The 26,369-nt window shown below is 45.0% G+C and overlaps 1 protein-coding gene across 2 annotated transcripts in view; it reads right to left on the reverse strand.

Annotated features, from left to right (window-relative positions):
* Positions 1–1,795: 1,795 nt before the first annotated feature.
* zmat4a (zinc finger, matrin-type 4a) overlaps positions 1,796–26,369 on the reverse strand; it is a 65,223-nt gene continuing 40,649 nt past the window's right edge. The window contains exons 5-7 of one of the 2 annotated variants that reach the window (XM_047015466.1): positions 18,143–18,364; positions 11,171–11,267; positions 1,796–1,957 (exon numbers count right to left, since the gene is read on the reverse strand). In XM_047015466.1, coding sequence (XP_046871422.1) covers positions 1,930–1,957; positions 11,171–11,267; positions 18,143–18,364 — 347 coding nt within the window. In that variant the 3' untranslated portion in view covers positions 1,796–1,929. Of the gene's footprint in view, positions 1,958–11,166; positions 11,268–18,142; positions 18,365–26,369 lie in introns of those variants that run through there. The other variant, XM_047015467.1, reaches the window with a different exon arrangement.

Genomic DNA, 26,369 nt, shown 5'->3' on the forward strand with positions numbered 1-26,369 from the left:
GGATTGCAGAGTTTGCTTTGACAAAATACAGTACGTGCAGATAGTACATCTCGGTTGTAATATTAAAAACATTTTATACATGACTTGGTTGTTGCCTGTGGCATCACAAGGCAGGTGGCTTCGCGTCAAGCCAGCTTCAGTTGGTGTTCAGTCCGAGATGTTTTCCTATTGTCTCTCTGCATCTCACTAACAGCTTTGGTGGGTTGTTCTTGACAGGAAACAAAACCGCAAAGTAAAAAAAAAAAAATACTATAAAAAAAGACGAGAGCAGCGTTAAAAATGGTGTGACAATTTCAAAGTGGCTCAGTTCAAAACGGAACACAGTTATCAGATTAGCACATCAATACCATATTTAACAGCTTCATCAAGGCTACGTTATTGATCAAACACGAGTGTTCTGTTGACATTGCACTACTGACAGTAGACTAGAGAACTCATCTCTATACAGATACTGTACATTGGCTTTACCAATTACAAACAATCCAATCTACAACATTAGAATCTCATCCAAGATCATCTGATTTGTGGTTCTCAAATACTACCATCAGCAGTGTAAACCCCTTAACAAGATCGCTTGGTCCCACCGGAAAAGATCTGAGAAGAAGTTTCTGCAACCTTTATTATACACCTTTCTAGAACTGTCTGTAAAGTGTATATAAATGCAGGTTTTATAAAGTGATGTTTAAAGTGGGACCAAGTTATCTGAATAATGCATTCGAATAAATTATACAGGAAGGTTAGATAAGGGGATACAAAGTCGGATTGATTTTGAAATATTCTTCATTCCAAATAGGACATCATCACAGCAATAGTTTGACACCATTACAAAATTACATGGTTTTGATCCAATGGCATATCAACACATTCTAGAAGGGTCTATTGGAATGAATTGGTTGAAACTGAAGGACTGACTTTTGGGCAGTTGAAGATTAATTCAATGGGACTTCCCTGAGACGAAGACCACATTAACACATAAATGTCTGTTCAACTTTGACATTGACAACATATAAACCGATGGGTTCATTTAAAGCACTATGGATAATTTCCCGAAATTCTAACCATTAACTGCAGACTAAAGAGCTCAAAATTGCACAACATACCATAACAATTATGTCCTACGGTAGACTTAAAATCTTATATAGACCCCTCCCCTATATTCATTATTGCCATGAATCCCTTTAAAGTCATTAAGGATTTAGAATTACTGTGATTGGATGAGTGAAAAAAATCATTAAACCCAAGCCTGATACAGTAATACCTTTATGCAATAATCCCATTAACAAAAATGTTATGGCCAAAAAATTCAAGCACATATAAATATTCTTAATTTTAATACATTTTCTGTATATTCAAATACATATTTGAGATACATAACAAAAAAAACATATGAAATACATAAATTATTCCTCCAGAATCTAATCACCAATGATAGTCTGCTTCTCTCTAGCCTCGCACAACAACAAAACAGAAGTATGAAGCTTGTAGTCCATGCATGTACAAGACTGCCACATGTCCGATCCACATCTTTATGCCCTTGGATCAATGTCTTTGAAGAGAGACAGAGGTTGTGGGATGTTATCGTGGCTGACTGAAGACTGAAGAGCTCTGCAGAAGCTGTATACATCGAAGGTGAAGCGAGAGACAGAAACAAAGAAGTAGAGAGAGGGAGAAAGAAAGATAAAGGGAGCATGGCGGAGCGAAAGAGAGCAAAAGGGAGACAGAGAGTGAGAAAGAGTACAGGACAGAGGCAGAGATAGAGAGAGAGAGAGAGAGAGAGAGAGAGAGAGAGAGAGAGAGAGAGAGAGAGAGAGAGAGAGAGAGAGAGAGAGAGAGAGTGAAAGGAGTAGAGCAGAGGCAAAAGAAGCGGGCAAGCTGACCACAGCTTGTCTGACATCAATCCAATGGTTGTTTTGTTCTTCACTTCAAGACTCATTGGACACATATCTGATTCTTCAGGCTGCAGAGAGAGAGAGAGAGAGAGAGAGAGAGAGAGAGAGAGAGAGAGAGAGAGAGAGAGAGAGAGAGAGAGAGAGAGAGAGAGAGAGAGAGAGAGAGAGAGAGAGAGAGAGAGAGAGAGAGGCAGACAGACAGACAGATAGATAGATAGATAGATAGATAGATAGATAGATAGATAGATGGGGGAAGGAAAATAAACTTATGTAAGTTTCCATATTTGATTTCATTTTCTACTTTATGAATAGACAATGAATCTGCAATCCCTTTGCACAATGCTATATACACATTCAACACAGTACAGTTTCTCAGTTTCCCACATATGTGCCCCTCGTATCATCACACGCTTCATGTTTCTCATGAGCTCAACAAAGCCATCAAGTCGTGTCTACAGTGTTATCTCCACTTGGTGGTGATTTACGCTTTTATAGTGCACCATTCTCCTGGCCTCCAGGGCTTATCTAATGGTTCATCATCACACAATCACTGTCAGAGCAATCCTCTCTTGTCTCTCTTATCTCGTGTCATCTCTCGCTTTCTCTGAGAGACGACGCCAAATAGGGTTTCTCTCATCGGGGCAATAACTGTCATCAAAACTGCCAACACCAATCTACACCTTAAGTACCATTTGATAGTCTTAACAGTTGTAAAAGGAGGATGGAATGTGTGAGGAGTTTGATTTGACGGAACAGGGAGGGGGGGGCAGTGGTGTTGTCTGGAATGATTTTGAAGAACATTGAGCTTGACCTGTGAGATTTATGTTAAACGTATCATCGATTTATTTATTTATTATGCCTTATCGCTATTCGGCTCAACTGGCAGCTGCAGGTAAGCTTCTGAGAGAGACGCCGTCTGCTGTTTACAATGAGTGTTCCGGTGAGTGGGTCCCTGGGGAAGGTTGTCGTTACAACAGCAGGAGGAGGCCACTCTGGGGCACATCCATTTCGGAAGACAGCTTCCTGTATATGAGATATGTTTGACCCTGTTTCCGCACGTATGCCCTCACAACCACGAACGCAGTGTATGTACATATTTGCATACCAGTGGTAACACACGATAACATGGCTAACACGCTTGTACGCTCGCACGTGAATGCAAATGGCATATGCGTGCGGACGCACAAACGCGCGCACGCAACACACACGCAACACTCGCAACACTTGCTACTTCGCCCCCACTATGATAAAAAACAACATTTGGCCTTTGTAGGAAATGTCTGAGTGCGATTAATGTAACCATTACCGAGCAAAGGTGAAGCCACAAAGCAACATCAGAGGTGCTTCTCAATGACTGCTAATGAAGTTAAACAAGCACCTGCTGCAGTGGCACTGTTCATCCATTCCAGTCATTGGCCAGTCATGTTTACCTTTTTGTTTTCATTAAAGAGATCCTGTATTCATGGAGCCTTTCTATTTAGGAACACTATACGCTTATCCAACCATTTGTACATCTCGTATTACAATTAGCATGGCTAATTGTAACATATTCACAGTTATGTCCTTGTAAATTACAGATGGAAATGAATTAAGAAATGACTACAGACTGGGAAAACTTTCCCTCCGCCTTTTAACTCCAGATATAATTAATGAATATAATTAGTTCATATTACAGTAATTATACTATAAACTCCGGACATTACTCTTCTCTACACTACTATTGTGGTGTGGAGGAATACACATAGGGATTCAAAGTTTGTAAGTAGACCACAGGTTGTTAGGACATGCAATGTGTAGTTCCAGAGGTTCAAAGAGCACGATCCAATTAGTCAGATCAGCCTCTTAATTACAACAGTGTGTCAATTGATAGCCTTCTGGCATTAAAACCAGCAAGCGTCTGAGGTATACAGAACTCAGTGGAGCGCAAGCCTGTAGATTGAATCTTGCATTCAAAGGTAGCATTCAAACCGGTAGAATCGATCTGATCTCGAGCTGTGCCGTCATTCACAGCAACATCATCAGCAACATGCAACCACAGCCCAGCATGGGGTGTTTTGGCTTAAGCACCGCCTAATTGCACATATTTCTGTCTAGACAAGCTCAATCATGGAAAATGGGATACTCGGAGGTAGCTCATAAGTGGCAACATCTATTATATTGTCACCTGGCTCTCTCCAATAAAATGTAACCTTTGCCTTAAGTGCCAGAACCCACTACTTTGGCGGTGTCGCCTGCTACTTCCTGTCCTTGCCCTCAACTTCCTGTCCTTGCCTTCACAACACCCTCGAAGGTGCATCCTCTGCAAAACTTGCGTGGACCAGGCGTGGACTCATTCTGAGCTTAAAGAGGGAAAGTGGCATTCCCAGACGTGGTTTCAAAGCTTCCAGTTTCTCCTCTTACCGGCAAACTGGCTCATAAGTAATTTACCATGAAGTGGGGTATAACTTACACAGCGTCGCAAGGCACAACGGAGCATAGCAAAACACACCACCTGAGTGCCGTGACCTTACGCAGCAAGTAAGAGCAGGGTAGCTTATGTATTCATATGGCGTGTGACAAATCGTGTCAGCACATTACTCTGGCGAAGCACTCCCATGCATTATTCATACTGCTACTTATATTCCACATGGACATTTCGAGTCCCTTTGAAGTTAATTCCCTTTTCGCGATAAACAGCCTCGTTCGTTTGCTACAATTGTGGCTTATGATAGTCCCAGGCTGGTTGCTACTGCCTACAGTAGATGATTTTAGTTTACAAAACTGCAGTCCGCCAGATTTACATACTGCCAGTTACCAATGGACATTCGGAACAGGATATTTCCCTGGACCCTTTAAGCCATTGGGGTGTTTTCATAGACCCCGCAGATTTCTGCATGGTAACACAAAAGTTCCTAACATGTTCCTGGCCTTTACTTTCCATCTGGCCTATTTATTGGAGACCTCTCGGGGGAAGTCACAGGAAACTGATGCCTGAGCCAGTGAGCATGCTGAGGATGAATATCATGGCCATATTTTTACGGCCTTGAAGCTGATTGGTTGAAAGGGTAGCACGAGGGAGCTGTTATTTTTGCCTGTCTTGTGTGTCCATCTGTACGTGGCACTTCAATCTGAAAGGTTTCTGATGACTTGAAATAGAACGATAAAGTGGATACCAAATCAACCGTAAACGACAGTGAATTGGACAGATGTAAAGAGAATGTAGAAGGCCGAGAAAACAGCCTATTGGGAGGGAACGCTGAAAGGTGGGCAGAAAACCCTAAACACGTTGGGCAAACAAAGAGCTGAGAAAGAAAGTGAGAGATTGGCAGGTGAACTGACACAGACTCCACCCATTTGGGGACTGACAATTGTCTATTTTGCAGCCAGCACTGGCCGGCCTCCAGCTATCTTGCAGTGCCTTGGGAATTAATTTGAGGAGTCAATGAATGAGGAAATGAGGCTGAATCATAAAAGAGTGACAATCGTCCCCGTTTCTGCGGCTTTGCCTCTCTCTCCTCTCTTGTCGCTATCTCGCTTCTGATGGTTTCGCCTTTGAGGCTGCAAAAGTTGATATCTAACTCCGGCAGAAGCGTACAGCAGTAAATCTCCCTCTGCTGTGGAGTGTCATCCGGCCCCCTCGATGAACAATGAACCAATCACACACAGGGAATAAACACTGGATAGAGATCCCCCCCCCCCCCGCCACCTTAAGCTCAAAACAGTTTTCCTCAGCCCATAGCAGTTGCACTTGCTCAATATTTTAGCAGTCCAGCACCTTGAAAAACGAGCAGAAACGTACTTCCAAGCGCTCAGAGTGCTTACAGCGCTAGCTAGCTCGACTGCTCTTTCGGAATCAATTGCCTTCGTCAACCCTTCAGGGACTCCTGCAGCCGCTACGCAGCAGTCAGCCTCCTGTGCTGGTAGAGTGCTCTTTCCAGGACACTTCATATGGTCACTTACGTTGCTACTGAGTCTGCCACTAGCTCCCATCCAAACAAATACAGCTCTACCTTTCCCCTGCCAAATGCTTTTTCTGTTAGTACCAAAGTCCTTGCATGACACCGGACACACGCCTGCTGCTACCACGAGAATCTACAAGCCCTTTGAGCAGAGGGGGGGGATATGTGACTGGGTACGCCGATGCATTGCAATGAGATTGTGAGATTGAAAGTGTCAAGGCTGATTAAGCGGCCAGTTTTCCCTCTTTGAAGATGTACGCATGTTTATTTATAGGAGTGCGCGAGGCGTGCGGGTTACGGGTGGTGTGTTTCTGAGAGGGCCGGTCCGACAGAGCCTAGGTCCCAGGGGATGCAGGCCCCAGGGGATGCCTCCTCCCTGGGCAATGCTCGAGGACTGTCATGCTTAAGAGAGCCTGGAGGGAGGAAGCCAGCAGACGACCTGTCAACGTCACTCCCGGGAATACTATCCTTAATGTCGCCTCCACCATGCTGAGCGAATAGTGAGGTGAAATGGCCGAGAAATGAGTACTGCAGATGCAAGTTCACAGCACCGAATACAGTGTACACACAACAGCATGTTATTTTATATCTGCCTACTTTGCTCTCTTCATAGTTGGTGAAAATGATATTACCTGTCACATATAGTAATCCTGGCAATAAGAAGCTGAACTGAATTTGCCACTGAGGGGAATATGGACTTTTATTGTTTGACTTATGATCCAAAAAAAGAAAGTCAATACCTTTTCTTCTGCGCTGTTCGTCATGCCGCTTCCTGTTTACTTTCTTTATGACGAGGAAATGAAATCTCCCTTTGGGAAAGGAGATTCAGAACAAGCTATGTGCAAAAGTCAGGATTGTGTTTGAAAGTCGGGCCAAGGCAAAGCCAAGTGGCAAATTGGCCGGCACAGAGAAGAGGAAGAAAGAGGAGACTAGGTTCAAAGAGATGTCATTCCAGAGAAGAAGTAGAACACACAAGTCTGCTTTTGTTTTGTTGGGGGCCATTCTCTAAGGGTGTACAGTCCTGCAGGGTGTGGGAACATCAGGTACTGTGCGGAGAATCTGTGTGCAACGGTGTGCGTGTGTGCAGACATGAAAGCGTAGCCACATCCTTCCGACGCAGGAATCATGAGGGAGGACAGTGGAGGCAGGTGGGAGACCATACAAACAACAGCCTTTCCATAATACACCATTCTGTTTCATGTCCCTGGCTCATGGCAGAATCCACAAAGGTAAACTGCATAAATCAAGCTGCCCTTGTCTGGCAGCTTAACCCGCTGGATTGGAGCTGTGAATACATTAGGTTTTATGTTCCCTGTGCTTAGAGCAGGACACACCGCAGTCCCACTACGCAGAGAAGAGGCGGGTCCCCTGTCACAAACATATGGATTTCATCAAATAGGAACACAATAGAAAAGCTGCTATTAATTTCCCCCTCCCCTACTGTACATGCAACCCTCCAATGTCAAATGTCCAGACTGTTCCATTTCATTTGTGGCCCGACAGCTCCTGTAGATTACATCCTGACCAAAAAAAACAAAGGTCGACAGAACCAATTCTCAATTCCAGGGAGGCATGGCAATGAATTATTAAGAATCTATATCTCTCAGTTTCAATTCCCACTGTGAAAATATCCGCCAGCCTGGTCAAAACAGTCCTGCTATATTCCATTCCGGGCAGTCATGCCTCGCATAAACTGAATGACTTAAGGCTCATAATGACGTTACTGTAACATAATCTCTGTTATTAGGTGACAGGCAAATGGTGGATGGAGGCTCAGCGTCGTCAACCCTGCGAGAGAAAAATCCTTTAGAACAGACTCATCTCTCCATGTGTGTGTGTGTGTGTGTGTGTGGGGGGATGATTTCCCTAAACATTGGTACCAGAAGCAAAATGACAAATGACTGTGACACACAACCTCCCTGTAAATCCCACATTCATTCACGGCCACCGAAAGCAAAGACGAATGCCTTCTCTACACACGATTAGTTTGTGTTAGGATGAATGTGCGTGTCCGTGCGTTTGGGTCCATGTGCGAGGCTGTGTGTGTACCAACGTGTTTGTGTTCGTGTGAGCCATCTGTGTGTGTCTGTCCATGTGTCTGTGTGTGTGCATGTGTTCGAATTGACGTTTTTGTGTCCATGCATGCGAGTGTGCGTGTGTATGTTTGTGTTTGTGTCTGTGTGTGTGTGTGTGTGTCGTACAGGGGAATACACAGCCAGGGATGCTTGGGCGTTGATGGATGGTGTGACGAGTGGCTGGTGATACCATGGTAATGAGGCTGTCTGCTCGACTTGACCTATCGATGTTCCAGGAATTGGCGTCTGGCAGAGAGGGGGCTCTCTCTCACTGCGTACCCCCCCCCCCCCCCCCCCCCCCCCCCCCCCCCCCCCCCCCCCCCCCCCCCCCCAACACACATACACACACCCTCCGCTCCCTCACATGAATCTGGAGAATGTACGTTCTACCCAGACTGCCGTCTCCAGAATTCTCTTTCTCCTCCGTCACATCTACTAATGGATGACATGACATGTCATTCCTGGGAGATGACCTCAGTGTCTGCTCATACCACTACTGATCTCCGCATCTGCCCAGGCTTCAGATCCTCATCCATCTATGGGGATGAGTGTAGCTCAGTGGTAGAGCATGGGGAGGGGTATAGCTCAGTGTCAAAGCATGGGGATGGGTATAGATCAGTGGTAGAGCATGGGGATGGGTATAGCTCAGTGGTAGAGCATTTGATTGTGGATCCGGAAGTACTGGGCTTGAATCCCCTGAGTACACCTCTTTTGATAAAAATAGTCTGCTGAATGAATACATTACATTCACCCTACAGCCCCAGCACACAGTTAAGTGATTTGTTTGTTTTAAAGTGAAGGAACTTGTCAAGATTGGTGTTTTAAAACAATTTATGAAGTGTTTTATGGATGACTCCCTCACCTGTAACTGTTTTGTTGTAAGTTGATTTATGATATTAGTTTACTCCAGTGATTAAGGTATTCTTTGTTTTCAAATATCTTACATTTTTATGTTATAATATTGCAATGCCTGGGTGCTGCCAATAGTTTCTTGGCCAGGACTCAACAACTTTTTTTATATCTCAATGATATAAATAATATAAATAGTGGGTTAAATAAAGGTTACATTAAACATAAAGTGCAGGGTAAAAGGAACTAAAGGCCAAAGGAACCTAAACATCCCTGTGCAGGACTATTCACACAAAGCATAATGGTGTCATGCCGGATAATTACCGATTTTTCCACTCATCCTTAAAAAGTTCCAATCCTATATAGTATGTGCAACGAGAGAGAGAGATAGAGAGAGAGACAGAGAGAGAAGGAGAGAGAGATGATGTGTGTTTCTGCTTCCTCGCTGCATTCCCCAGACAAGAGGTCAAATGTGTTTCTCCCCATGTTCCCTTAGTTAATACTGACCAGACACATCCCTAGGTGTCTCTGCAGCACTCAACAGAAAAGCCCTCTTTCCCCCACTGCCTGGGGACAAGCACACCCACCACGATGCACACACACACACACACACACACACACACACACAGCCACTCTGTTACAAACATACACGCCCTCACACGCACACGCCCTCATACACACACACACACACGCACGCACACAACCACTCTGTTACAGACAAAGACACACACATATACCCTCACACGGGGACAAACACACACATATCCCACTAGACAAATGCCCTGGATAGCTCCCAGTGTCGAGGTACAGTGCAGGCCCAAGGACAGATTGTGTGAAAGCACTCATTTCTGAAAATGGGGCCAGTGCCAGAGCTGACGAGCCAAACAGGACATAGCCACAAATTCTTGGAAAGAGAAGAGAGAAGCATGTCAGACAGAGTTAGTAAATCAAGGGGGGGGGACCTCCGATCGTGGCGGACCTTTTTCTGTAAGCCGGCAGCACGAGGAAGGGTTTATGTATTTAGGTACTGGGGCTGTTGTACGGCTCTAGCTGGCTTGCTAGGGGAGTATTGATCACAGACCTCATTAGTAGCCAGGTCGTGATTGGCTAATTTGCTCCCCCTTCTGAGTTCAAATTGAATTTCCTCATGGACTTGGACTCAGTCCAAGTTAGCCACGTACTGTATAAATATGGGTCGAAAAGAGCATGCACACAGATCAGGGTGACTCTGTACTGTACGACATATGACATAAAGTGACCTGACCAGACATGAACAGATCCAATCATTCAGTACAATGGCGTAATACGGATCAAAACATCCAAACCTACTGCAGGGGATCCATTCATTATATCATTTGTTTCGGCATGAAATAAAGAAGCAGCTCTTTCAGAATAAACAGCAAATCTTTTGACCATCAGCTTCTAGTAAGTTATGATGGAGGACACATAAGACAAACAGCAGTCCAGTCCTCCCTTTAACACTGTGCAGATTTTCCTTCATTTTATCGAAGTACACCGGCATGAAGCAATGACCTAAATACACCCGTGACACTGCAGGCACTACAGACTCAGTGAGCCTGGTTGGAAGGGGATGGAGAGGGGTGATGAGGTAGGGTGGGGGGGGTGGGGGTGTTTCATGAAGAGGAGTTGAGGGGGAAAGTGGTGGCGGGGGAAGAGGGGTGGTGGGGAAGTGTGGAGGGGGGTCTGGGGGTCCGGTGCCTGCATCCTCCTTCCAACGAGTGCGAACAGACACTGCCCAGCAGTCCGCATTAATTCCGGGACATGCCTCGCTCCGCCCCGCGGCAGCTAAGCCGCTGACCTCGCACCTAGCGTCAGCCAGATAAATTCAGACCTCAACGTCCCTCCCACTCCCCTTTCTCTTCACCTCCACGTATGTGTCTCGAAATCTGGGCTTCGATGTCAGTTTGGCCTCAGTGTTTGACGTGACTGCGCTGTGCTGTGTGTTTGTGGGGTCTGGGCAGGCATGTCACAGGCTTTGGGTGGTTGTTCCATACGTCGAGATAAGTGCTTGTTGATTCTGGGCTCTGGGTAGCCTCCTGCAGGCTCCACAAGCACCAATTAGAGGCCATGTGAAATAAGTGGAAAAATTGCTCAATTAGACCCATTTCTTCTCTTACAACTAATTGCTTTCAATAAGCCAGAACATGAGGGGGATCCCAAGATGCCTGTAGTGATTCTGTTCCACAGCCCTGTTTACTGTAACGTCTGGTGTAAGACCCAACGCGTTCACTAAGATCTCTCCCGTGCTGCATGTTTATATGTGAAAGCCTCCTGGAAAGCGACAATTGAATTTCAAGGGAGCTGCAAGATAAAGGAATATGTAAACAGAGGCCTACTAACTGACGATGCCATCATGCGGCAAGCTAACAGGATGATAGGAGCTCTGGGAGCGACTCACTTGTTTTGGTGCTTGGAGCCTTGCAGATGTGCATGGTACTGCGCCACAGAGTTGAGTGTGACACTGCAGACCTCGCAGGTATAGCTACGTTTCAGACCTGGAAAAAATGAAAACACAGAAACAAACATATCCGATTAATACACAGACGCACACAGGAAAAACTGCATTCAGGAATGGAATTATCCGATTTACCTTTGGAAGTTCCAAATGAATTGTGTTTCAATTCAATTCATTTAAGGGCACTCAGGGAGTATATAGTAGAGCAGATTGCACTGGACTACTATACAGCTGGCTGTCCTGTACAACTGACACAGACTAGTCAGCCAGCAGCTCTGTGAATGTCTGCAGTAGGAGAGCAGGTTAAAGATAACAGCAGGCTCTATCTCCTCCAACCAGCTGCACTGGCAGTGACTGTACCTGATCACCACTTGCAGTGGGATAACACATCAATGAATGATGTAGGTGCTATGTCTCTTTCCACGAAACTGCGACAGACTTTAGCGCCTGTTCGATGTCTGACTGGCAAGATACTTTAGAGCTGGTTGCTGGTGTGAATGAAAAGATGTTTGTGTAAATAACAAGATGCTGCTCCGTATACGTTGGAGGGTAAGACAAACAAACCCATGTCTCTGTCGGTCTCTCCTGCCATATCTCAGGTAAATCATGCTTAAATGTTATTGTCAAGGCAGGTAACCATCCCTTTGGTTTGTGTGTGTGTGTGCAAATGTGAAAGAGCTGGGCACTTGTGTCATGCTAGGTTGCTTGCGTTCAGTGCCCAGTCTGACCTTGTGTTCTTCTATGTACCTGACAATAAAACTTGAAACAGTTAGCGGCGTGCTACAACAGAGTAAGTGCCCTGTGTAATCTCTGTCATGTTTCACTAACTATACGGCGGCGTGATAGATGTCCGCGCTTGCCTCCCTGACCCGATGGAGCTGAAGCCCAAAAGCCATCAGAGGGAAAGGCCAAGGCTAAACAAATGTGTCAAGGCCCCCATCATCAGATCTGATCTTGGCGTCCATCTCATCCATCCTGAACGAAAGCTCCGATTGCTGATGACCTTTTCTCTGCACCAAGACCGAGTTCCACCTCCAGGCTGTCCTCTTCGTAGATACGAGTTGAAAATCACCCCCCCCTGTTTTCTGTTTGATATCTCTGACACTGGCCCGAGCGCATGTTATCGTCAGCTTTTTTCTTTTTTTTTCAACCCTCCATTTTCGATGAGTCCGAGACTGATGCCTCTCTCCCTGACGGAGGAACAAGTCTCTCTTCCAGCAGCCTCCATCTGTTGATCAGCCCTCTCCATAACCATATGTCAGTCTGCTGGCCCCGAGGACTCGAGATTTCAATTTTCGCGAGAGCCTCCCTTGACACACTTAGCTGCCGGCATTAAAGTGCTGCAGTGGCAGCAGTTGAGGGGGGGCGGGGGGGGGGGGGGGGGGGGCGGGCGCACCGGGGGCTTCGTGGTGGCCTTTCGTCAGCCCGCTTCTGAAATGCTTTTTGAAAAGGTGAAAGAATGTTCCGCAGCCCTCCCGAATCCATCACTGCCAGTCGGCCCACCTGAGGCGCTGGTTCCCGTGGCAATGCCGCCCCCCCTCCACCCCCCTCCAACCCACCCAATACCCTCCTTGCATGCGAAATCAAGATGGGAACAGCCTCCGGGCCTCTTTCGCTCTGTGGGCGCTTATCGCTTTCACTTCCTGCTTTGTAGACCCTTTGTGGTGAGTCATGGGGGGGCCATTTGTTTTGGTTAGAAGGGAATTGGCCCTATCTGAGGACGGAGTAAAAGGCAGAAACACAGAATGAATATAAAGTCGGTCTCCATACTTCCTTTATTTTAAACCTTGGCATAGACACCTCATCCAGACACTCTTAAAGGAACCCTAAGAGCCTAGGGATAAAATTAGTACTGCATTCATGCACACAGTATTCAACTGATGCATAGAAATATGCTGATCCTTATGTCTCCACAAACTAAAAGACATCTGGTGTCATGTTACTTCATTCACTCCAACGCCTCATTATGACCTCTCATTGGGACAGCCAGCAGTCATGTCACTGGATTTTACGAACGCATGTTTGGTTGCCTTGGTGCTAATGGAAAGCTATTGCCCTGCCCTTTGAGGCCAACAACAAAGGGTTGGTAGCAGCATGATCGATCAACAGTGTAATCCTCTGAGTGGATTGTTTATAAGCAGCGAAAGGTGGTGTGGCTTCACGGTTCATGCTAAATTAACCAGCGGCCATCTGCCTCTCTCAGATGGTGCATCTAGATCTTCTCCCAGACTACGGCAAGCGCAACCAGCCTGAAAACAGCATATGCTAGCCCTCCGTGGTGCTTGGGACAAATTGTACAATAGTTCAAATCTAAGAGTTAGCTCCACAATGTTCCTAATGCCCACATAACCATACCCAGGCACGATTTCCTCTACACACACATTTCAAAAGGATTCATTCGCTCCCTTACTTGAAACAAGGGGAAGAAACAGCTTCAGTCTGGAGATTGCTGATAAAATTGCAATCTCTGTGGAATCGAGATGGGCTATAACTTGGCATGGGATGGTGATAGTGTTGGACTGATGTGTAGTCTCCCCATGGTCTCATCTGCAGTCTATGGATGGAGTGCTTACCCAGAAGACACTGTGTTCAAAACACTGCCTTCCCCTGTGCCCTCTGGAAGAGGAACTTGATCAGCTGGGTGTAATTTGCTAGTCTCTGAGACTGCCATTAAAGGCAGTAATAGATCTATTTTAGGGTCAGGAGGAGTGGCGGATACGACACACATACAAGAAGGATGACTGGTGAACTGTGATTGCTGGGCCCCCGAGAGGAAGCTAGAGAGAAGCGAGGGGGAAGATAGAGAGTCAGTGTCTCTGTGAGTGTGTGTATGTGTGAGAAAGTGGGAGACAGAGAGAAAGCGAGAGAGAGAAAGAGAGGGAGAGGGCGAAAAGAGAAAAAGACCAAGAAAGAGAGAGACGGAGAAGGAGAGAGGAAGGACGTGTCAAATTACATCTCCCGGACACGTCTCTCCAATTAACAACTGGGATAGAGTCCGGAAAAACACAATTTGTAGGCTGACTTGATTGACAGGATTGGCTACGGTCTAAATTAAACGCTTTGGAAGGAATAGTAATCACTGATGCAATCATATCAGATTGCATTAAAATCTTCATGCGGCAGCTGTATGCAGAATCCTAAGGGACTGATTGATAAAGATGACGAGGAAGAATGAAATCGGACCAAAGTGACTGAGTGTGAGAGAGAGACACAAAAATGGCCTCCAGTATGAAAGAGGATAGGGAGTCTGAAAAAAAGAAAATAAAGAAATCCACACCCTATTCTATTCTTCTTTCTGCCCAGTAAGCACGTTCTGTTAGGGCAAACACCGGAGACATGGAGATGATGAAATATCCTTACAGAGAGGTTAGTTACAGGGAAACAGCATGGTACTGCACCACAATCTCCAGCCACATGATGAAGGCAGGAAGGGTGGAGAAAAAAAAATATAAAAGCAAGATAAAACCAATTAAGCATGTGTCATCAGTCCATAGCTGGAACCCTCGAGAAAACTAGGAAAGGAGAGCTAGGAAAGGAAAGGAGAACTAGGAAATGGAAAGAGAGCTGGAAAAGGACAGCTGGTAAAGGAATAGAGCTGGGAAAGTAAAGGAGAGGAAAGGAGGAAAGGAGAGAAAATGAAAAGAGAGCTAGGATAGGAGAAGAATGCTAGGAAGGAAAAGGGAAACCCTAACCCTAAATATGTGTCAGCTGAACCATGTTCACATTTGAGATGAAATCATAATATATTTTTTATTTATTAGAAGCTAAACTTTTCAGTGCTTTTAAATGCAACTAGCTAAAAAAGACATCAGGAAAACAACACCATTAACCAAGCACTGGAATGATAAGACACTTCTAAATGGGCACATTCAATTCAATCTTATTGTTATTTCGGCATACTATCACAAAATCTGTTTTTCTACAGTACATTCACTGGCAATTAAATCCAATGTAAATTCTCCTTTCCATTAGTTTTGTCTCCCTATTACCAGGGATCCATTTTCTCTAGTTACTGCGTGTGATAAATTCACCTGGGATTACAATGCAGCACTCTGTTTTGGATTGACAAGAAACATTATAGCTTCACAGTAAACTATATAACCACATAAAAAGCGGAATTACATCATCTCACAGTAATGCACTTGGATCTAGGGTAAAGAGTACAGGTACAAGAGCTATAAAACATGTACACGGCTTCTTTAGAAGTTGTGGGTAGCCGTCAAGGAAGTTACAACAGGCCTTCCAGGCTAGCTTCCTCCCCTGGGGCCCGCAGGACGATAAACGAGGTTAGGTAGTTGTAACAACTAACAAACTGAGGGTGAAATGGAGCACAGACGGGGGGGAAGAGTGTGGGATGTCAGGATAAAGGAGAGCACTAAACAACATGGGTGTTTTTATTGCATAATGGTAAATCAGAGCGGAGAAGTGGACAGGTATAGGCCCTGGAGGCTTGTTCTCAAGCGTCAGTATTTGTCAGCGGTGCGGTAATGAGTGGAGGTCCTGTAGCCGACCACACACAGAAACATCAATCCTGGGTTGTACTGTACAATGTTTAGGACATCTCGTCAAAGAGTGGTTCTCCATAGGGCCCAGCAATCTGGCAAATCTTGAGAGCGAAGCTGAAAATATTTTCTCATTTGTTGACACACCAGCAAGGTCATCTGAACAGCCCAAAAAGCAAGGATTGTAAAAGGTAAAAAGAAGGAAAAAAAGAAAGAAAGAAAGAGGGAAGGTAAAATGGAGAGGAGGGGAAATGAGATGTGCTATTTCATTTGTCACCCCCCCCCCCTCCGCCCCTCAAAAAAAAAAAAGGAAAAAAGAAGAGGAAATGCAGAAATGGAGGAAGCTTTCTAGGCAGGAACTCTGTGTGTTGAAAGATGGGCCTGCCAGACCAAACTCGGCAGCGCTATGCATTAAGCAGCCCCAGAGCTTTGCTCGCTCTTCCCTCCGTGCCCCGCCCCCCCAGCCCCCCCCCTCACCCCCACCCCCCACAAAGGCAGTTCTTCCCGTTAGGATGATTTGCCTCTTCATTACTAATTGATTATCGCCAGAGTGGGAGAGGCTCATTAGGGGCGAGTGCTGAATACTGCAGCTTCACGCTGCCATTTCTGGCCCGCGTAATGACTGTGCGGCGTGTCTTCCATCTCTCTGCGAGACACACTGTGCCAAACAGGTGGCGAAGGGAGGTGAGGAGGCTGCCTGAGTTATGGGACATCAGCCTTGGAGTCAGGTGGCTGAGCAGTTAGGGAATTGGGCTAGTAATCTGAAGGTCGCCTGTTCGATTCCTGGCTGCGCCAAAAATGACGTTGTGTCCTTGGGCAAGGCACTTCACCCTACTTGCCTCGGGGGGAATGTCCCTATACTTACTGTAAGTCGTTCTGGATAAGAGAGTCTGCTACATGACTTAATGTAAATGTCTGGGAGATGGACATGTACAGAATAGACATCATCCTGTGACGTTGGGGCCGACTGTATTGAGGACAGGACAGGTGGCATTGTGATGCGGTCCGAAAAACGAATACCTTCCAAATGAGAAATGGTTTGGGTCCCACTTAACCTAAAGGGATGTGGGTTTTCCGTTGCCATTGACTTAACTGGACCCATGAATGCTAATACATCTCCATCAATAATGAATAACGACTGCACACAAAGAACCTCATGTGACAGGTACATCCTGCAGGGACGACGGAATGGTGACCACGGCCCTCATGGATACGGTGGGGACATACCTGGAAAGTGACCAAATTCTTTGTCTCCAAGCCCACCTATCAGCATCAATCAGTCAATCAGCCCCTGGGAGTGAGAGAACCTCTCCAATCAAAGATGAGAGGAGCAGTGTTATGCCCACCCCTCGTGCTCCACTTCCCTTCACAAGCCCCTGGGCACCTCCTGCCAGCCTGGCAGCTTGCCCACCACACACTAAAGGTATAATATCTCGTCATTATTATTGACATAGCACGAGTAGGAGACGAGAAGAGGACACCCTCCCCTCCTCCTCTGAAACTAACAGCCCATAACGTGTTCCCTGAGCCGGGGCACTTGGAAACACTCACTCTCTCCTCTCCTCTCTGCTCCTGTAACAGCCTGGCCACTTAGAAACACTCCTCCTCTCCTCTCTGCTATTGTAGGAGGGCTACAGACAAATTCAGAGAGCCGCAACGCAACACAGTTGGAACAATGTATTCACTTACCTGAAAACCATGTAGTGTATAGTTCCTTGTAAAAGACAAATACTCACCAATGTTATGGATTCATGACTGACTGAATGAATGAGTCACATATTGAAAAGGACTTTGTTGACGATTTCATTCGAGGGCTGCCAAGCTGTAGCATCTTTGTTTTTGCCTCACTGAATCTCCATTCTCAATCCACTGCTAGAGCGCGCACAGTTCTTTGCGGACTAGTTTGTACTGAATGTTCTGCACAGCAGACCATACTGTATACTGTAGACGCGCTGTTCTTTTAAATAACACCTTGACATAGTTCTTCCGTGTGTCATTCCACATATGGAATGAAAAACTTGGCTCCTGTAACTACTGTGGCAACCTGGACAACTGTGAAATTGTTTGAGTGTGTGCATGTGGGTTGTATGAAAGGGATTATGCATATATACAGAGATATATATATATATATATATGTATATACAGAGTAGATACAATCTTACTTCCATAGCTATATACTCCTTTCCTTATCTCCAGTCCCTTCCCCTTGCAGTTGTATATCTCCAGTTATTCATGTTTCCTCATCCCCCCACCCCACGGATCCCCTTCACCATCCACTCCAGGTTTTCTTCACCCCAGGTCACCTCCACCCTAGGTCCCCACGCCCAGGTCCCCCCTCCACCCCAGGTCACCTCCACCCTAGGTCCCCTACTCCCAGGTCCCCCCTACACCCCATGTCTCTTCCCCCAGGTACCTTTCATCTCTCCCATGTCCAAGGTCTTCCCCAGCTGCTCCAGCAGGTCTGCGCGGGCTGCGTTCTTCTTGTGCTTCTTGCCGTCGTAGTGCTGCTGCGCCATACCCGGGTTGTTGAACCAGGCGTTGCATAGCTGGCAGTAGCGGTCTGAATCCCGGCGTTGCCGTGGCGAGGTCACAGGGGTCGTTTCTGGGGAGTTTTTTACTGGACTGGGCGGCACCTCTGCAGGGACAAACAGAACCAGAAAATGACGGTGTGAACAACACGCTCAGAGAAATACTACTAGAGTTCTCTATATGCCGAACGACGGGTTGCTTGCTGGCGGTTGACAGGACACAACGTGAGGTAAAAAAGGATGTCGTCTCACAGACATTGTACTGCAGACAAACTCACCGTCGGGTTGTGCCAAAACGAGGGGTTTTCTCTGTCAAACGCCTAAAGATGATTTCCCCTTAACGAAACTTGGCAAATGCGTGGGTAACCAAGCTTCACTCACGGCTGCCCACTTCAGACTTCATGCAAGGCTGCCCCCATTAACGCCCCCGACAAACAACTCGCAGCACAGACGGAAACGTGGCAGTGCCGCGCAGCCCCGTCACAGTAATCACTCTCAACACTACAGTGCTTGTCCCACCCTGTCTAAGTCAACATGTAGAGTGAGTGGCCCATTCGAAAGAGAACAGATTTCATTAAATCCTACTGGGCCCTGTTTGTGTGCTGTGGCAGCAATTCAAAGGACACTGTGACCATAGAGTTGGATTGTCAGTGGTGTAAAAGCTATTGTCAGCACTCTTGTCCTCAGCTTAAAGGCAGGCTAGGTAATGTTGTTGAGAAGCACTTTTTGACAAATTCTGTGAAATAAACATCACATCCTGATAGCAACCAATAAATCTGAAGGTTTGACAGTAAAGGGAAATCAATCGGATACCTTTGGGTGTCTCAGGATTGTCATAAACACGATCAACCATTAAGGTTGGACCACCACTAATGATTGGACAGCATTCAGACTGAATGCAATGATTGGACGGGCTACTTTTCTGTCTGTCTACCTACCCCCCGGCAGTAGTCAGGTAGCGCGTTCATGTGTTTTGGAGGAGTGGCTTTTAAGAGAAGGGGTGATATATTTGGGATTGAATCCCTTCGAACTCAAGCTAAAATGTCTAGGTTTGCAAAACATGCCTATCCTGCCAATAACTCTAGTTAGGCTGACAGGCCCGTGACTAACTCTGTTCCAGTCACCCCAGTCAAACCCTGATCACAGCAGAACTATTCACATGAATGATATAACAACTCCAGATAAACGTTCTATTGTTTAGTAACAAGAAAGTAACAAAACCAGGACACTTTACAGTAGAAAAACAATGAGAAAGCTGAGAGGTAGACATGCTTGTTTTTGCAATCTTCTCTGTTTTGTCACTTATGGAAACGACATACATGAGGAAGCAAATAGCCCCCTGCTCTACACAGAATCCCACTCAGCCCATAAAATACTGCAGCAGAAAAGAAGACAAGCGAATATGAAAGCATGGAATTAAGTGTCTGTCGGAGCTGAAAATCCCAGAGTGTGAAATGTATATCGTTTGTGGGGGTATGACAATAGGGGTAAGAGAACAAAAGGCTAGGGAGATTACTCATCTGGAAGAAAAAAAGGGGGAAAAAGGAAGATAATTCCTTCAACATTAAGACAAGCCTCCCGCTTTTCCTTTGCTTGAGCACACATGCTGATTCCAACTTCTCTAATTGCATCCTTTTACTCTCTCACCATCTCGTAAGCGGAGTTTGCCCCTGGAAGCAAAAGACATTCGCTTTCAGAAGCCGTTGTTGGAAAGTGGTGTGTAATTTTCATTGGCAAACACATCAGGCAGTTTGTCTCATCTGCATCAAGTGTGTGTGTGCGCGCCATGTGACGTACTGCAAAGGAGGAGGTTTTGGACAGCACTGGCATTTTCCATGCTCATCTTTGATTCATCTGACACCCAAAACAAGCCCATTCTGTATATAACATCTTCTAATATGCAATACCCTAGAGAGAAGATCCCTTCTTCTTATTATTACTTTTGAGCACTGAATAGTCCTCATTTTGAGACTCAACACTGACTTAATCCGACACAGAGAAATCCTCTCATTCAGCAAGACTTCCCAGATATATGGCTTTTTGTGTGCTAGAGTTGGCCTGGACCATGTGCCCACCATTCCCTGAATAATTGACAGGGCCAGTTTGGTGTCACTCCCAGCTGTGCCTGTGACATTTACAACGCCAACAAAACACATAGCTCCCCCAGGCTCATTTTATGGAAGCAAATGATTGTCATTAGATTCTTCCTGCTGTTTTACATTTCAAAAGAGAGATACATGGCTATGGCATATATATATTTATATATACATATATATATACTGTATATATATATAATCATTTTTTAAGATGTTTTTTTAAATATAAATATGTTTTTATTTTATACAAAATGTCTTTTTTAGACGACAACGAAAGCCTAAATGTTTCATTTCCCTGAGATGACAGCCCTTCTTACCCTTGACATGAGCAGAGCCTCCTGTAGCCTCGATGTGATTATCTGCTGAACCACAAAATAGAGGTCCTAAAGGGAGGCTGAGTGCTCCTGCCCGTGTGTCTGTGTCGTGACACCAGCAGCAGCCACAGGTGACATATTATACCATCGACCGGGCAGCTCCCAAATTTAGAGAAACCATCCATCACTTGGGAAAAAAAAACATTTTTCTGAAAGTGAAGGCATTTGGAGGCCAATGCAAGCCATTTTCTGCTGTATATTCACTGATGTTTGTGTCTGAAGCAAGATAGAGAAATATTGATTTGTTTTATTCTGAAGTACGTTCAAAGGTTAGATATGTGTTGTGTACATATTTCAAATTTCAAATGTTTTAAGAGAAACATTTAGACTGATGTACAGATTCCCTAAGTACAAGTAATAGTGATGGTCAACTGAGTAGATGTGTTTGTGCCAGACTGTTAGCGAGCCGTAAAAGCAGAACATAAATCTCCAAGTATCTGTTAAAGAAATTACATGATACAGAACTGATACAGAAATTCATAACAACTTCATTAACAATGAAGATGGATGTTCAGACAGGCTAGCAATGCAGCAGTAGCTGAACACCATTACTCATCCTATCTTCAGGGTATCACGGTCTGGGGGCCAGATGTAATCATAGCTAGTTTTTCATGCTTAATATCCTTGTAGTCCACCTCCCTATATATTTAGATTTTGTAACTTAAAAAAACAAAAAAAAATAACATAATTTGTTTAATTCCATAACAATCTCCAACCTTAACTATCGGTAAACCCTAGGTCGTCATCCTGATTATCATTCCACTGGGCATCATCCTTCTGCTTACCATCCCACTGGTTATCATTCCACTGGGTTTCATCCCTCTGTTTATCATCCTGCTTACAATCATTCCACTGGGCATCAACCTTCTGGGTTATCGTCCCACCTGGTTTCGGCCCACTGCTTGTCATCAAACTGTTTATCATCTCATTGGTTATCGTCCAACAAGGCATCATCCTGCTGGGTTATCATACTACTGGGTTACCTCTGCTCTTTATCCTTGCCAGGGAAGGCCTCCTCCCCATTCAGCCCCATCTCTGTGACTGTGGGATAACAGCCCTGCTTCCAGATAACGGCACAGTGGGGTGTGTGCCCTCTTCCAGTATTTAGAGCATCATTAGAGCCGTGCTGTTTCCATCCCTGTGTGCTCTTTGAAGCAAGCTGGGGAACAGAGGCTAGCCTGGCCGTCGTCCCTCTACCCCGTCCCCTGGCACTCGTCCCCAGCCCCGCCCCAGAGGGGCAGATGGGTGTCCAGGCTGCCTCGGTCAGCCTGTGACAATGTATCGACACACCCACTGTGTGGAAGGCACTTTAAAATCACTTAGAAGGCCATCAATTCTCCAGTGCGGCAGGGGAAGGATATTTATAGCGTCTTGGATTAGAGAACAACAAAAGAGAAAACGGGGGTACCCATGGAGAGAAAGAAAGAGATAGAAAGAGGGAGGGGGGAGAGAGAGAGAGAGAGAGAGAGAGAGAGAGAGAGAGAGAGAGAGAGATAGAGAGAGAAATGAAGGACAAGAGAAAGGGACAGAGAGAGGGGGAGACCGAGAGAGAGAGAGCGCGAGAGAGAGAGAGCGCGAGAGAGAGAGAGCGCGAGAGACAGAGAGCGCGAGAGAGAGAGAGAGAGAGCGCGAGAGAGAGAGAGCGAGAGCGAGAGAGCGAGAGAGAGAGAGAGAGAGAGAGAGAGAGAGAGAGAGAGAGAGAGAGAGAGAGAGAGAGAGAGAGAGAGAGAGAGAGAGAGAGAGAGAGATGGTGTGCGTAACCTTCATTCGTCAAGGGCAGAACAGGATCTGTGATTGGTATAGGTGGTACAAAGAGGTGTGAAAGAAACAATGAGTCGGAGAAGAGGATGCTTTCTTCTTCTGTGGAAATGGTGATGGCAAAGGCTGGCTCTGTTTGCTGTCATGCAGAGCATGGACACTAGTAGAGGGCGGAAAGGCTGTGTGACTCATCTATATGACCTAGTAGAGTCTGATACATAGCTGCATCACTCCTTCAGATACATAAATGCTTTCACTCCTCTACTGAGGAAGGTTGTCTCATCTTTCATAACATGAGGCAATGAGTTTCTTTAATGAGTAAACTAGCAGTCCTGTTTACGGTTTGGAAAACCAAAATATCTCCTTCACCCTGATAGATGGATGATGACGCGGATGCAGGTATTTGTGTTGTTGTTTGGCATCATGCTGTAGTGGTCACTGTAGAGTGTGTGTTTTATTGGTGCTGATTAAAAGGGATATGAATCCTGCAGTCAGGCAAATGGTGTTCTTGCATCATCATCATCATCAAGTCAATGAGACTTCACATGAGTTTTTTTTGTAAACCTAAGCATGAGTTTTTTTTGTAAACCTAAGCACTTCTGTAGTTAGCTAGCTAGCAGCCCCACAGTCAGTCTGTTTGATATCGTTATTTGTTGGCTGTTTGGTCTTTGATTGGGACGTATATAATTTCATGAAATCATTTAACGTAATCATTTAACTCCACTCCAGTCTTACATCATCCAAAAACAACGTAATTTTCCAGTCAAATGTGTTATGTTGTTACATTAGGATAGCTTGAACTTGAGCCTGATACAGTTACTGGAAGTCTAAGACACTTTTGGTAAAGATATCATTAATTCACAGATTCCTTTTTACCCTGAGGGGGTGCATAAATACATTCAAGATGCACTGTAATCCAGTTTGCATGAAAAAAAAGCATGGTAGGCGAAAGGTTGAAAAAGGCCACTTCCCTTTCATCCTAACAATCATTATGGAAACACAGTGAAACAACTACACATGCTGGTATCATACTGCATTTAGTTTAAAAGCTCCAAAAGCCAAATAAACAGGATCATCTCTCTATAGTCTTCCTGTGTACACAGAGTGACGTGTAAAATGCAGCCTTTGTGAGCGCAAACAGTTCTGAAAATCGGGTGAGATTCAGCATCTCATGGATCAAAAAGAGAAGGATCAAAGCGCTCTGAATCCGTGCAGTTATCTTTTCCTACAATGCTTTTCCCTTTTGGGCTTTCCACCCCCCTGCCTTTTGCCCCCCCACTGTACAACTGACGAAACTAAATATTTTCTCAGAACACGTTTTCACCGTGCCTCTGAGGCCACGACCACAGCAAGCTGTGCGGTTCATCAAATAATCAAAACAGGCTCTTCCTGCTGGGTTTTACTGTAGCTCTGTAGACACCCAGCGCTTATTCTAGATCAAAGTCTTTGGCCATTTGGCCAGTATTTCATCGATGGATATGACACAGATAGTGGTTATTTAAGAGTGAAGTATTGTACTTGTGATGGGGATGGCATTTATGTTCCTCAACTACAGAATGCAATCTAGAATTAATACAGCACTTATTCAAATGGTAGAAAAATTGTATTGAAGCATCACAATGGGTTGGAAAAGACATTCAGACCTGCAGCTTTTGTGCTCATAGCCTGCTGACTCTTGGAGACAGGCCAGGAATTTCCCCATACAAGATGGAAACTATGCTTTCAATACCCGCTGAGCCATTTGGAGAATAGGACATACTCTATAAGCGCCAGTGTTTGTATAAGAATACTAATAGGAAATGAACGACTCATTCACTCCTAACCGAGTCGAAAGGCACAGTACAGAAGCACGAGAAACTGAAATGCTCACTGTGTTAACGATTCAAAAAATATGTGAACACGCATGCCGTATGTGGGTCACTGAATCCACATGTTCTTGTTGCCATGTCCTGGAGGCCTAAACTGAAAGGGCAAAATCGTTTACACATGCTCACATATGCAGTGTGTGTATGCTCTACGATAAGAATCCTAAACATGTGATGACAAGGAGAGAGAAAAGAAGTATGAACCTTAAAATACATTGCTTCCTTCTTTCTTTCTTTCTTTCTTTCTTTCTTTCTTTCTTTCTTTCCTTCCTTCCTTCCTTCCTTCCTTCCTTCCTTCCTTCCTTCCTTCCTTCCTTCCTTCCTTCCTTCCTAGCCTCCTCTCCTCTAAGATGTTGTGTACAAAGTCATACAGATTACTGTACATTTTACTTAATGTACAGTATAATGTTAAATAAGAGCCCGTTAGTGGCTCCACTAACAGGAAAGGATACACTTTAAAAGTATTTGAGCCAGAACCATGGATCAATCATCCTCTGAATGAAAGCATGCTGTTCTGGCATTAATGGTGTTTGGGTTGAATGTGAGTATTGGGTCTGAGGGTTGAGTGTTGTGTCTGGGGTGAGTGTTGTGTCTGGGGGGTGAGTGTTGTGTCTGGGGTGAGTGTTGTGTCTGGGGGGTGAGTGTTGTGTCTGGGGTGAGTGGTGTGTCTGGGGTGAGTGTTGTGTCTGGGGGGTGAGTGTTGTGTCTGGGGTAGGCGTTGTGTCTGATGTGAGTGTTGTGTCTGGGGTGAGTGTTGTGTCTGGGGTGAGTGTTGTGTCTGGGGGGTGAGTGTTGTGTCTGTTTTATTTTTTTTTTATTACTTATTACTTTTGAGCACTGAATAGTCCTCATTTTGAGACTCAACACTGACTTAATCCGACACAGAGAAATCCTCTCATTCAGCAAGACTTCCCAGATATATGGCTTTTTGTGTGCTAGAGTTGGCCTGGACCATGTGCCCACCATTCCCTGAATAATTGACAGGGCCAGTTTGGTGTCACTCCCAGCTGTGCCTGTGACATTTACAACGCCAACAAAACACATAGCTCCCCCAGGCTCATTTTATGGAAGCAAATGATTGTCATTAGATTCTTCCTGCTGTTTTACATTTCAAAAGAGAGATACATGGCTATGGCATATATATATTTATATATACATATATATATACTGTATATATATATAATCATTTTTTAAGATGTTTTTTTAAATATAAATATGTTTTTATTTTATACAAAATGTCTTTTTTAGACGACAACGAAAGCCTAAATGTTTCATTTCCCTGAGATGACAGCCCTTCTTACCCTTGACATGAGCAGAGCCTCCTGTAGCCTCGATGTGATTATCTGCTGAACCACAAAATAGAGGTCCTAAAGGGAGGCTGAGTGCTCCTGCCCGTGTGTCTGTGTCGTGACACCAGCAGCAGCCACAGGTGACATATTATACCATCGACCGGGCAGCTCCCAAATTTAGAGAAACCATCCATCACTTGGGAAAAAAAAACATTTTTCTGAAAGTGAAGGCATTTGGAGGCCAATGCAAGCCATTTTCTGCTGTATATTCACTGATGTTTGTGTCTGAAGCAAGATAGAGAAATATTGATTTGTTTTATTCTGAAGTACGTTCAAAGGTTAGATATGTGTTGTGTACATATTTCAAATTTCAAATGTTTTAAGAGAAACATTTAGACTGATGTACAGATTCCCTAAGTACAAGTAATAGTGATGGTCAACTGAGTAGATGTGTTTGTGCCAGACTGTTAGCGAGCCGTAAAAGCAGAACATAAATCTCCAAGTATCTGTTAAAGAAATTACATGATACAGAACTGATACAGAAATTCATAACAACTTCATTAACAATGAAGATGGATGTTCAGACAGGCTAGCAATGCAGCAGTAGCTGAACACCATTACTCATCCTATCTTCAGGGTATCACGGTCTGGGGGCCAGATGTAATCATAGCTAGTTTTTCATGCTTAATATCCTTGTAGTCCACCTCCCTATATATTTAGATTTTGTAAC

The sequence above is a fragment of the Hypomesus transpacificus genome, unplaced genomic scaffold, assembly GCF_021917145.1.
Source record: "Hypomesus transpacificus isolate Combined female unplaced genomic scaffold, fHypTra1 scaffold_30, whole genome shotgun sequence".
Classification (NCBI taxonomy): Eukaryota; Metazoa; Chordata; class Actinopteri; order Osmeriformes; family Osmeridae; genus Hypomesus; species Hypomesus transpacificus.